We start from the raw sequence: 13186 nt of genomic DNA on the forward strand, positions 1-13186 counted from the left end.
TTACCTCATTCCAAGTATAGTGAACGGAACGACGAACTTTTCCTTCGTTGAAATGGTAATTGTTTCTTCTATTTTCAGTTTTTTTGCGTGATATAGCTTTTGATATACACCGTTGTTTACGCATGCTCATTTTCAAATAATATTTTCAACTACACAAATATTTTCAACTAAGTTTATCGCTGTATACCTAAATTTGAGACAACTATAAATTCATTGACTACAAATCCTTCCCATTCCCTCATTGACTACAAATCCCTTCCATACAAATCAAATCCCATTTTCAACTACTTTAAGTAATAATATCGACAGTCACATGCGCGTTATGACAGACTTCAAAGTCTTAAAACTAGGATGAAATGTTTTGCAGGTTTGTGCTACAACATACGCCCAAATTGAATGATCCAACGGGTAACGTACCGGACTTCAAGGGCCCAACATTTTATGTTTTCCATCAGCCATCGTTGGGCCCAACTTGACCTATGATATGGCTTTCCATTTTGTTCTAGAAAAACGTATTGATCCTTAGAGAAGTTGGCTGCCATCCAGCAGTTGGTACTTCGAAATAACGATATACTTTACGCTAATGATTTTAACAGTGAAAATAGGTGGCATTTTCAAACCATTGAACACTACCAAGTCAAATATCATAGAACTCGCCGGATGTTTTATTTAAAACTTTCTCCATTGAAATGAACTGGTCTGTGCGGCTGTAGGGCTGAACAGCTTTTCGTCGGAGAACAGGATTATTATTTTTTCCTACTTCAACAAAAAAAAAAACAGTCTCTTCGAAAGAGTCACTTATGGTTTACCCGTTACATAATGAAGTGGTGTTTTATTATAGCTCTGAAAGATGCGTGAAGTCTTCTATGATGATTTCTCGCATCAATTTCACAGAAATATGAGCTTTCTAGGCAAGTTTCCTGATGGAACGCACCGGGCTGCGAAAAATATTTGAAACCAATTTGATCACGTTTAGCGTACGTGTAAACCACGGGCTTCCATTTTCCGGATTCCATTTCCGGATTCCATTTTCCATTTTCCGGATTCCGGATCTAAAGGAAGGTCACTGTTCGAGGAAAAGATTCCAACTAGTTTAGGTTTGTTTACGCTAATTCATGGAAATCAGAAGCACCATTATGAAAAAATGCATTCGCTCGAAGCATCACTGCCGGAACCCTTCTCGAAGACTGCTGGAGCACCACGAAAATAGCTATCAACAGCATAGTGAAGAACGTCCTGGGGCATGTGGAATGAAACCGATAGAATGAGTAGTTCGACGAAGAGTGTCGGCAGCTGTTGGACGAGAAGAACCCTACTGTATATTATTGTTGCGTCAAGTGCAGAACGTGGAGCGATAAAAACAGAAGAGGAGAAGCAAAAACAATGTTGAAAAAAGCGCCGTCAGGAAGAGGAGGAGTTCGAGGAACTAGAACAGATAGAAAACTCTCATGAGAGGCGGAATTTCTAACAACAACGCAAGCCGTGATGTGCCGAGATATGGAAGGGAGTATTTTGGTGGACAATCGTGAGGTGACCGAAAGGTGGAAGCAGCACTTCGATGAAAATTTGAAGTGGCTGAAGAATAAAAAATCGGCCGGCAAAGATGACATCGGAGCGGATCTTATCTAGAAGGGCTCGGACAAAATGGCCGAGTCAAGACTGGATACCAAACAGTGTTCTGGAGGAGTAAAAGGCTATTTGCCCTGTCTACAGAAAAGGCGACAATTTGGACTGTGAGAATTATTGTGCGGTCATCATCTTGAATACCGCCTACAAAGTGTTTTCTCAAGTCATCTTCCAACGTCTGTCGCTACTAGTGAATAGATTCGTGAGGAGTTATAAAGCTGGCTTCTGGCAATGCACATTGGGAAAAAATGAATCCAAATTTCACTAATTAAAAGCCGCTGGGTTGGCAACCTGGAATATAGCATTCGACCTGTATCATCAATCGACTTATTGACCAAATTTATATAAGAAATGCTATATTTTAGGTTTCCAGTCCAGCGGCTTTTAATTAGTGGGAATTTGGCTTCATTTTTTCCCAGTGTGCAATAGACCAGATCTTTGCGGTAGATCCTCCCAAAGGACCGTGAGTACAGAGTCTCTACGCACCATCTATTGATCGATTTCAAAGCCTAACAGGATACAATTGACCGTAAAGAGCTATGGAAGATTATAAACGAGAACTGTTTTCCTGGGAAACCGATTCGACTGACCCAGGCCATGAGGAAGGAAACCAGTGCTGTTGGAGGGATTTTAGTTGATTATCACGTTGCTTTTTGGCTAACGGCTTTTTTCAAATTTGCGTAAAACTGACAGCGATGAAAACAGTGTAAACAATACACTCCAAACTACTTCTACTCAAATTTTCAGAACAAAATACCCAATGGGATATCTGACCCGTTTGCATTCTCCGCTGTCTTGACCATCAATATGATGTCTAGTTATTTTCTGATACCAACTTTCATAAATTTGAATTCTGTCTTAGAAAAAAAAAACTGGAAGTTGAACTGTTATTTAAACCAATTTCAAAATGAAACTATTCTTTTTTATTACTGTTTGTAATCTTTTCTGTCTGTAATCTTTTTTATTACCATAGTAAATTTTAAAACAAAATCCTCTCAAAAAACCACCGCACATTTGTCTAGCCAAAACAAATAGAAGATTTATGGAGCAAGGGAAGTTTGGAAATAAAGGAAGTAACTGCCGAATCACAACCTCTCCGTGTATCGTAATCGTTTCCTCCAGTTGAGTGGGTCTGGAAGCGCGTGGTCGGATTTGTACCGAATTACGTTACAACATGAATAGCAACAAAAATCCTTTCGTTCCACTTCCTTGTTTTTTCTCTACCATCAAAAGGAAAACAGGAGGAAGGATAGGGATAATAACGTGATAGTAGCGGTCTTGCTCGGCTTCACAATGAAACGAGGATTGCCCCGTTCGATGGTGGAATGCCGCTGCTGCATGGTTGAATGAATGAATGAATGGAATTATATGACGCGCACACGAGTTTACTCGCTGATATTGGGTCCCGGGCGGGGTAGCGCATCGATGGATATGCTAATGCTGTAATGCATAGTAATTTTATCATAATTTAATATTTAGTCTGCCTGCTAGTTTTTCGACGCTTTTCTGGTTGAGCAAGTTGTCTGCCTGTCTGACTTCTGCTGCTGCCAGCGTGCACAGAAAACGGGCTGAATGAAAAATCGCCTCCGCAGGTTCACGGTTGAGAAACAACTGCGGGTGTTTGGAAAATTGATTCAACGGTAGCGGCTAAAATATGCCCGTTTAACCTATCATGTAAAATTTTAATCATACCCATTAAAGTTCCCGACTGACGGAGGAAAAGTTTGCGGCCATGATTGCCATATTTTTTATTACTTTGCGAAGAAATCGCGTTGCGTTGTACGAAGACTATTTAGGTCGAGCAGATTTCTTTGATTACTTTAGATTTACATGGTTTTATTTGATGATTCAGCAGATAGTAATAATCGCTATTTGTGGTTTATTGCCAAGAAATATTTGACATATTTCTATCCTGCTAACCCATTGAATGTCACAACGCTGCTAGCGTTAGTCAATGGTGTTCAACATCTGGGACACTTTTAGTGCCATTGCTTTGATTCCTATCCAGCTTTCTTTCACACTTTCCTCAATAGCTTGCGCAGGTGGATTAAAACCTCCAAAACCCCCACTGGGCAGCTCCATGACGATCGTGATCGGAACATCAGCTACGTCTAGCGCCCAATCATCACTACCTCCCGAAGCTGCATACAACACGTTAGTTGAACTGCCTACAGTGTATTTAGTACCGGTTGCCTCATTGATAGCGTTAGCTCCAGCTTGCGCAACTTCATCAATAGTTTGCCAGGTCTCCGGGAGATCGGAAGTCCACCCCCAAGGATAGAGCAGATATTTTCCATAAGAATGCAACGAAAGGTAAAATTTACAGCGGTTCTTGAACTTAAGTAATACATCCCTAATGGCTTGTGTTTCTGGTTCAGAAAATGCAGCATCCCCTCGATAAGTGTCCGAACAGGCGTTAGAAGAAGCACCAATTTCTCCCCAATGGAAATCGAAATTACGGTTCCCATCTGTACCGATACATTTTCCCGCTGGTTTGCGAGTCTTGCGCCAAAAGCGGTCATGCTCATGACTATACTCGTAGCCATCGGGGTTTACCACCGGCAGGATGACCCAGGTTATGTTTGAAAGAACATCGGCATTTTCAGTAGCGTGTTCAACAAGCTGATTGATCGCATACAGGGCGGTAGCAGGAGCGATCCATTCGCGTGCATGAATTCCGGCATCCAGGAAAATTATTGGATTCTGCGAGTCGGCATTTATAGTAATAGTTTTAAGCGGGCGTCCCTCGTGGGAGGTTCCGATTTGCTCCACACTGATTTTTGGCGAATATCTCTCGGCAAGTCCATCCAAGTATTGGTTGATATCTGAATGTCGAAGATAATTATGCAGTATGCTATCTTCAGCAGAGGTTGGTTTTCTTGGCGCCAGAGCTTCGTATTCGTCATTTGTACTGAAAATCAACTCTTATTATATTACACAATTTAAAATACAATCTAGTTCATTTACTTTTCAATATCATCAATCAGCACATTAAATTGAAAACCGTTTCGCATTAAGCCAGCAACAAAAGAGCGCTGCTCATGAGGCGGTACCATCACCTGTGCATTGTTGTCCAAATGCTTGCTCAAGTGCCAGAAATCCAAATTTTCGTTGGATTGCTCTAGATGATGCAAAAACTCAGCTTGATCTCTCGTTTTTTGTTGTACCTCATACACTTTATATCTGCAGAACAAGAAGATTAGCCGGATGTTTTAACAAATACTGTACCTAATGCTAACCCTTTGTACGGTTTGCTAGCAGTCACTACTGCCAACAAGACAAATAAAATTGCAATCCTTGCAATCATGGCGATAGAATTCTACCCAGTTCGCACTCTAGTGATGTTATCAACGACCGAAACGAGACTGCCGAACTTCAGTGAAACGGTTTGAGATGTATATGAATCATTCATGATCATTAGCAGATAAGATGGCATTGCAATTGATAACATGATTCGTTGGGTTCACAAATAGTGAACCGATTATAGTGTATGTATAATACGATTGTTTTTGAAACGATTTCTAGTACGGTTTGTTTGTATCGATTATTAAAACTATCTGAACTACACTAAAGTCGCTTTTTACGTGTCGCGTGAAAAATAACCGCGTAAATTCTGGAATACACGTAAAAATAGCCGCGTAAAAAGCGACCTTTGTGTACTTGATTGCTATACGAGCAACGCGTTACTCTATTTAACGATGATCTGCGAATTCGTTTTTTATTGTTACATTTCTCAAACAGGTATTAGTTTCATATAGGATTATTCTATAAAGCGTTCAGAATAAACAATTGAATACATAATCACCATTTGCTCACTAGCCATACACTTTTTTTCAGCAATATCTGATGGCTCCAACACCACTTTCATAGTGGATAGCGTTTGGATCTTCACTCTCTTAATATTTGGCAAATCATTCCGACAAAACCTTTTTAAGGAGGTGGAGATCGGGAAAGTCATCACTAATAAAAACAGGTTTGCTCCAGAGATATCTCAAAGTAGAAACAATGAAAATTGAAAGCTTTTTTATCATTTCTATAAATTTCGGTGCCTTTTTTCCAAAGACTCAAATGAGTTTTCCTGTAAGCCAACGTAGAAGTGACGAATTCGGCGAGCAAGTAAAGCAAGAAGGCACATTTTCTTCACAGGGTGTTCAATAAGTTCGAATACATAAAAATGCGTTAAAAAACGAAAGTACAAGGTATTTTTTCTGAGTCAATTTGTATTGTAGCAATATTTATTGTGAACTTTTACGACATAATAACTGGGAGTACCCCGTCATCTCTTTGTGTTATTGGACCGGCTTAAGACGTTTCGCAAAAGAGTCACACGCGACTCGCACCTCTTCCATCGGCATCTCGTCTCAGATCTTGGGAATGAGCTTCTTAAATTTTTTCACAGTGCTTACTTTATGTTCGTTCTGCTCCATAAAAGTCCAGGAGATTAAGATTTAAGGAGCTGGGAAGTCACAAAGTCTTATCGAAAATACCAGTGAAATTCTTGCGGTCCCAGCATGGCTAGGACGATATTCGCCGTGTGAGCGGGAGTGCCGTTCTGGTGGAATACGTAGTTAGTGATCCAAAAGTGCCGGGACCACAACCTCTAGAACTTTGGTCTTATAGTACGCGGCATTAATTTTCACGTCATGTTTTTCTAGATAAACACCAGCGGGTTCCTTGGGCTGTAGACCCCAAACAGTCAGTGACACAGCGCTCGCGGGATGTTTACGTGGGACGGGGGGATGTTGGCCAACATCGACGCCCACAGCCGATTATTTTGGACATTGTGCGGCTGTTGCAAGGCAAAGAGTTTCTCATCACAAAACCCGAACTATTGACCTACGTGCCGCGAAACTATCAGTTTGGCTCCGTCCAACCTCTTTTTCGTGGTAGCTTCCGTTACCGATTAGGTCTTGCGTTTCTTGTACGGCTTGTATCCCAGGACCTTCGTCATGGTGGAGTGGGCGGTCCCGATCGATACATCCATGTTCACAACACTCTCTTCGCATATCTCTCCCTCTGAGTATTGCTAGTTTCGTCCACCCCTAGCGGTGTATTTGACAGATTGCTAATATCGCACATAAGAGTATTTGAGCCAAAAAGCTGGCCAAAAGTCCAAGTCGCTCTCTTTTTGGTAGTAATTGGATAGATTTATATCAAAAACGTGTTATTTTCGTATAATCAACACAAAAAAGGTGACATCCATTTAAAACGTCACCCAATATATAAAATATTACTTTAAATTCGCTTACTCCATTTTTGTAGTGTCTTTTTACACATGATTTTAAACAAAGATTTAGAAATTTTTATATAAATCTTCATTTAATAAAATGGCAATAAAATAAAAAAGAGGAACCAGGAGAAAGATTTTTCTTTTCGTATATTTCCAGAAGACCTTTTTGTCAATGAATAAAGCTTCGACGGGACTTGCGCGGAAGGTTACTAAATCATATAATTAATTTCACAATATTATGAATTTTTCGCGATAGGCTTTCACAATCACTTTTTTCGTAAACAATCTATGATTATTTTATGCATTCAAAGTTTTAAATATTGCAAAACATTTTACTTATCTTGTAAATTATGTACTGTGAGAGAGAAAAACTTTTTGACAAAATTTTTCAATTTTTTACGCCACCCAAATTACTGTGGAATAACTTTGAAATATAACAGTTTGGTTTATGTGATAAGACACAAATGGGTTCTTGGATAGCATGAGGGTATGTTTCGACTAAAATCAATTAAAAATAATGGAAATCGTGTATTTTGTATGTCGGACTTTTGGCCAAGTTTTTGGGTCAAATACTCCTATGTGTATTGGTGCGTGCAGTTGATCGAGTCGTTCACCGCACAATGGTCCAGAAACCAAATTTAGGGGGAAATTTGGGTCTAGAGCTCTATAGCAACATTTTAAAGAAAAACTCTCTTCTACAAAGTTGTTACATATGATAAAGCGCTCATTGAAAAATTATCAAAAATTAGGGTGACCAAAATTTTCGATGCAATCAAGTATCTAACTTTTTTATCTTTGTAGATAGAAGAAAAATTTGTTCTACAATAGTATAGCTCCATTAATTTTAAGTAACTTTGTAAAAAAGTTTTTTTTCTATCTTTGAAAACAACTGATTTATATTGAAAAAAAACATTTTACGCTCTAACTTTTTTATTACAAGTTTCATCTCAAAACTGTCTTTGAACGACTTTAAGAGCTTTTTAAGAGAAACAATTTGCAATGCTGACATCGTATATCTCAATTTTACTCAAAGTTATTAATATTTTTCATCAAAAAATATGCGTTTTTCATTTGTATGTCATTCTTTTTGGGGCAAACATAAAAAATATCTCTTAATCTCATTTTGAAGGGCATACTTGACTCTATAAATGGAGAAACTTCTTGAAATATGTTATTTTTTAAATTTGAGTAAATTCAATTTAAAAACAAGCCGAAAATTTCAATAATTTTATACATTATGCATATAAAAGCACCCAGATTTATTTTTTGGTATTTTTTATTATAACTAGACGTAATTACCTTTAATTTGACCCAAAAAGATCGAAAATCGATCAACTGGTTCATAAGTTATGATTTTTTTTAAATTAAATACATCGAACACAGTCGTTTTTTATGGTCACCCTATTTCAAAGTTGGTCACGCAAATTGTGCTCAAAATCGCAGGGATGCATCTATGTTGAAAATAATCAAACCCGTATTGTTTCGTTGGGTTGTTAAGGGGACCAGCTCCGAAATAGGGTGACCATAAGAAACGGCTATATTCGATGTATTTTATTTAAAAAAATTCATAAATCTGGGTCCTTTTATATGCATAATGTATAAAATTATTGAAATTTTCGTCTTATTTTTATATTGAATTTACTCAAATTTAAAAAATAGCATATTTCTAAAAGTTCCTTCATTTATAGAGTCAAGTATGCCCTTCAAAATGAGACCAAGAGATATTTTTTATGTTTGCCCCAAAATGAATGACATACAAATGAAAAACGCATATTTTTTGATGAAAAATATTAATAACTTTGAGTAAAATTGAGATATTTACGATGTCAGCATTGCAAATTGTTTCTCTTAAAAAGCTCTTAAAGTCGTTCAAAGACAGTTTAGAGATGAAACTTGTAATAAAAAAGTTAGAGCGTAAAATATGTTTTTTCAATATAAATCAGTTGTTTTCAAAGACAGAGAAAAACTTTTTTTACAAAGTTACTTAAAATTAATGGAGCTATAACATTGTAGAACAAATTTTTCTTCTATCTTCAAAGATTAAACAGTTAGATACTTGATTGCATCGAAAATGTTAGTCACCCTAATTTTTGATAATTTTTCAATAAGCGCTTTATCATATGTAACAACTTTGTAGAAGAGAGTTTTTCTCTAAAATGTTGCTATAGAGCTCTAGACCCAAATTTCCCACTAAATTCGATTTCTGGACCATTGTGCACCGCTACGAAAGTATCGACGTTGTCCTCCATTTGTGTACACTTATTACTGTCCCATCGGATAAGGATAACAGCTGTAATATGAAATGCACTATAGCTCCCCCATGAAAATAAAAGGGATGTGAGGTGGAAAGTCCATTTTTCTAGTAATAGTAAATGCTTCAAAAGTAAACAACTAGACGAACTCAATGGTGAACCCAAATAGCTACGTCACTATTTGGCATCAACTCTGTGTAGAGGGGGGCGAGCAGAGGGGAGCTTGCAAGTGTTAGTAACTTTCCTCCTCACCTCTATCAATAGGCATAAATATTGATAGTTCCCTATGGTGCAAAAATCACGCAATATTTAATCTTAAATTATTAAGCCTGTAAATCAGACTAATAGCGAATTCCTTTATTCCACTGCTTCTGGGCAAACCTACCGAGGAACAAAGTAACAACATCGCGATTTACGACGCAAGTAAGAAAAAGATGCCAGATAATTTACGAACTTAGCGCGTGCGGTGGTGGGTTGAAGCTGCCAAACTTAACGGTGCACTTCAGGCAGCGCGACGACCTAAGTGGTCTCCGTGGTTCTGTGGTTAGCGATGTCGGTCGGCTAGCTCTCCCACACGGTTGTGATATCGGGTTCGATTCCCGATCAGGTCGAGGATCTTTTCGCGATGGAAATTTTCTCCCCTCAGCACTGGGGCACGGTGTATCGTTGTACTTATCCTACAATATGCAAAACGTGCCGAAAACAATTGCGATAACGAATTCTCTCAACTAATCTAGTTGATCGAGACCGCATTAGCCCCCAGGCTAGCGTGCGATATTGTTTTCGGGCAGCGCGCCAGATCAATACTGGGTCAAATCGAGCGAATAATAGGGTAACGGGGGTATTTTTGCCCACATGCATATTTTGGCCCACCCGGTAACATTTTACGCATTTTATCTGATAAATTCAATGAATTTTAGAAAACTATGCATGCAACATTGAATAACCCACCTAAGAATCATACTACACTATAATTTTTGTCGAAAAACTGGCTCTAGGTAGTGTAAGTTTGGAATTAGTTCATACATATTCAAAGTCATGGCTGAGTCAACCCAAAGTCAAGAGGAAGTGGTAATACACAAGTCAACGTCCAGAAGCTATTGTAACAAATATGTATGCTTTTAAAACAACTCGTTGTTGTAGTAACATCAATAAAATATCATAGAAACAGTTTGTATACTCTAACATGTTGGAAAAAGTTGAAAAAGTGGTTAAACGCATGGCCGAAATATGTTTGCCTCTTTCTGAAGCAAATATATTTTGGCCATGCCAAGTTTCGACATCTCTTTGATTACCGTTTGGTCGTTGCACGTGAACAAAGAAGCAGCTTGTGACAATTTACAGATAATTACTTCTTTATTTATCACATTTAACGATGTGAAATTGAATGGGAATGCCTGTCAAACCGCTATAAGCCAAATCATTTCATTTTAGATGCCTAAAATTTACAAAAATTCACAGCAGAAGGATGTTCTCCTCAAACCCACTATTTTTGCTCTAAAAATACCGATGATGATCTTTAATATAATTAGTTCGAACTATTTCCATACACGTCTGTAAATAAAAAGGTGGGCCAAAGTAAAAATTTGGTGGACCAAAATATGTTTTTAGTACTTCGTAGAAATTTTGATATTTCTAGGATATTTTCCAATATATTGCTTTGTTGAACGGTGTATATTGAAATAGACACTTAGCTTTTAACAATGGTATAATAAAGTAGGTAGTTATGTTTAAAAATTGTGTTTGTTTTTAATGAACTGTGCGAACACTTCCCAGAGCTGGCCAAAATACCCCCGTTACCCTACCTAACCCTAACAGCAGTTAGATTGCTGCCAGGTCAAAACAAATGCTGGTGGAATAAAGAAATTTGCAATAATAATGTGTTAGGCGCGTTTTCGAGTACATTTTCGACTAACGTTGATAACTATCGTAGTTTTTAACAAACGATCATAAATTAATGGTTGCAATAAATGTTATTCTATTTATTGTTCGAAGGTTACTATAATAATTATGTACAAAATTTAGAAAAATTAAGCACTTGATACATCACTAAGAATGTGATACTAGAACAAGTACCTAAATACTTTCAAAATTACGCAGACTATTCATCTCTTACTAATGTCATTTAATATTTCTGAGCGACCTTGAGTGCCATTGCTTTAATCCCAATCCAACTTTCTTTTACACTTCTCTCGATAGCGGAGGCTGGCGGATTGAAGCCTTGGGAGCCGCCTCCTGGTAGTTCCATTATAATCGAAATGGGAACTTTGGCTTCGGCGAAGGCCCAATCGTCACTGCCGCCCGCGGCTGCGTACAGAACATTGGTTGAACTGCCCACGGTGTAGCGGCTTCCGGTCGCTTTTTTGATGGCGGCAGCACCTGCTTGAGCAACCTCGTCTATTTCTCTCCAGCCATCGGGTAGAGTTCTAGTCCATCCCCAAGGATACAATAGATAATTTCCGTACGAATGCAACGTCAGGTAGAATTTGCAACGTCCTTTCAGTTTGAGTAAAGCATCCCGAACTGCTTGTGTCTCTGGCTCGGAGAACGCAGTGTCCCCTCGATAGGTCTCGGAACATGCAGACGATGAAGCACCAACTTCGCCCCAATGGAAATCAAAGTTACGATTACCGTCAGTTCCGCTGCAGCGCCCTGATGGTTTGCGAGTTTTGCGCCACAATCGTTCCTGTTCATGACTGTACTCATAGCCGTCGGGATTCACAACGGGTAGAATGACCCAGGTCAGATTCGACAAAACATTTTTGTTATTTGTGGCATGCTCAACCAGCTGATTGATAGCGTACAGGGCAGTAGCCGGAGCGATCCATTCCCGAGCATGGATTCCAGCGTCCAACAAAATGACTGGATTATTCGCATTCTCATTGATGGTGATAGTCTTTAATGGCCGACCTTCGTATGATTTTCCGATCTCTACCACACTGACATGGGATGCGTACTTGTTGGCGAGTTCGTCTAGGTAACTGTTAATGTCACTGTGTCGGAGATATTTATGTAAAATACTGTTCTCGATCGGGATAGGTTTCCTCGAAGCTACCGCAGCATTGTTTTGAATGGTACTGGAAATGTGAAACAGGTTTAATGTTTAACTTTGATAACCGAAAGTGGCAGATTAGGACAAACCTTTCGACATTATCAATCAGAACGCTGAACTGAAATCCATTTCGCATCAAATCGGCAATGAACGCTGGCTGTGCTCCCGGTGGAACCATTACGCGGGCTCTGTCATTGAGCTGTTTGCTAAGGTGCCAAAAATCTATGCTGTCATTCGATTGTTCCAGCTGGTGAAGGAATTTGGCTTGGTTCACTGTTTCCTGTAGTACTTCGTACACCTTATATCTACAGGGTTAAAAATCGAATGAAATAAAATCAGCTGATTAGGGCCTATTTGTTCGTATAGGATGATACTAACCCTTGATATGATCGTCTAGCCGCGACAACCGCCAGTACGGTAAACAGTATGATAATTTTCGGAATCATTATGAATTAGAACAGATTATTACGGTCGTTAGAACTGCACTGCCGGCGATATTATCAACGAGCACAGCTAGACTGTCGATAGCGGGTGGCAGTGCGTCGTTATTTATACATGAACTAGTTTTATTGTCATTGAGTGATTTGTAGATAACAAAACTATTGGATCGGTATTTGCTGTGGGATTACACTGTCAAGTACCGTTAAATTGGGTCGCGCGTGCGACTTAGGAATGCTAATAGACAGTCGACGAGACTGTCAGTGAAGTCATTAAGTTTCGTAAGGCTCAAAATTCCTATTGGATAATCGAAATCCATTTGGAAACTGATCTTGCAGTTGCGATACTCATTTGATTCTTCAGCAATAGCTTTGAAAAAGTTTTTGGAGAATCTCTTTATCTGTTCCTGTCAAACATAAATGATGGGCTTCGACAATAAATCGTATTAGAAAGTTCAAGTAAATACCACATTGTTCAATTGGGGAGATTTTAACGGATTGTGAGCGAACAATAGAAGAAATTCAAAACAAAAAGTCAAGCATAACAGCAGCCATATCGTCTGCCTTATCTTATCGCCATGATGAGTAG

The 13186-nt window shown here is 38.7% G+C and overlaps 2 protein-coding genes across 2 annotated transcripts; both read right to left on the reverse strand.

Moving 5' to 3' along the window:
• Window positions 1-3473: 3473 nt before the first annotated feature.
• Window positions 3474-5006, reverse strand: LOC129722082 (carboxypeptidase B-like). The gene is made up of 3 exons (XM_055675313.1): window positions 4866-5006; window positions 4594-4809; window positions 3474-4537 (listed from the first exon to the last, which is right to left on the reverse strand). The coding sequence occupies exons 1-3, from the start codon at window positions 4931-4933 to the stop codon at window positions 3574-3576; spliced, it is 1248 nt and encodes a 415-aa protein (XP_055531288.1). The 5' UTR covers window positions 4934-5006; the 3' UTR covers window positions 3474-3573.
• A 6052-nt stretch (window positions 5007-11058) lies between these two features.
• LOC129722541 (carboxypeptidase B-like) lies at window positions 11059-12685 on the reverse strand. The gene is made up of 3 exons (XM_055676051.1): window positions 12539-12685; window positions 12250-12465; window positions 11059-12185 (listed from the first exon to the last, which is right to left on the reverse strand). The coding sequence occupies exons 1-3, from the start codon at window positions 12604-12606 to the stop codon at window positions 11234-11236; spliced, it is 1236 nt and encodes a 411-aa protein (XP_055532026.1). The 5' UTR covers window positions 12607-12685; the 3' UTR covers window positions 11059-11233.
• Window positions 12686-13186: the final 501 nt, after the last annotated feature.

This window comes from Wyeomyia smithii, chromosome 2, assembly GCF_029784165.1.
Source record: "Wyeomyia smithii strain HCP4-BCI-WySm-NY-G18 chromosome 2, ASM2978416v1, whole genome shotgun sequence".
In the NCBI taxonomy this organism is placed as follows: domain Eukaryota; kingdom Metazoa; phylum Arthropoda; class Insecta; order Diptera; family Culicidae; genus Wyeomyia; species Wyeomyia smithii.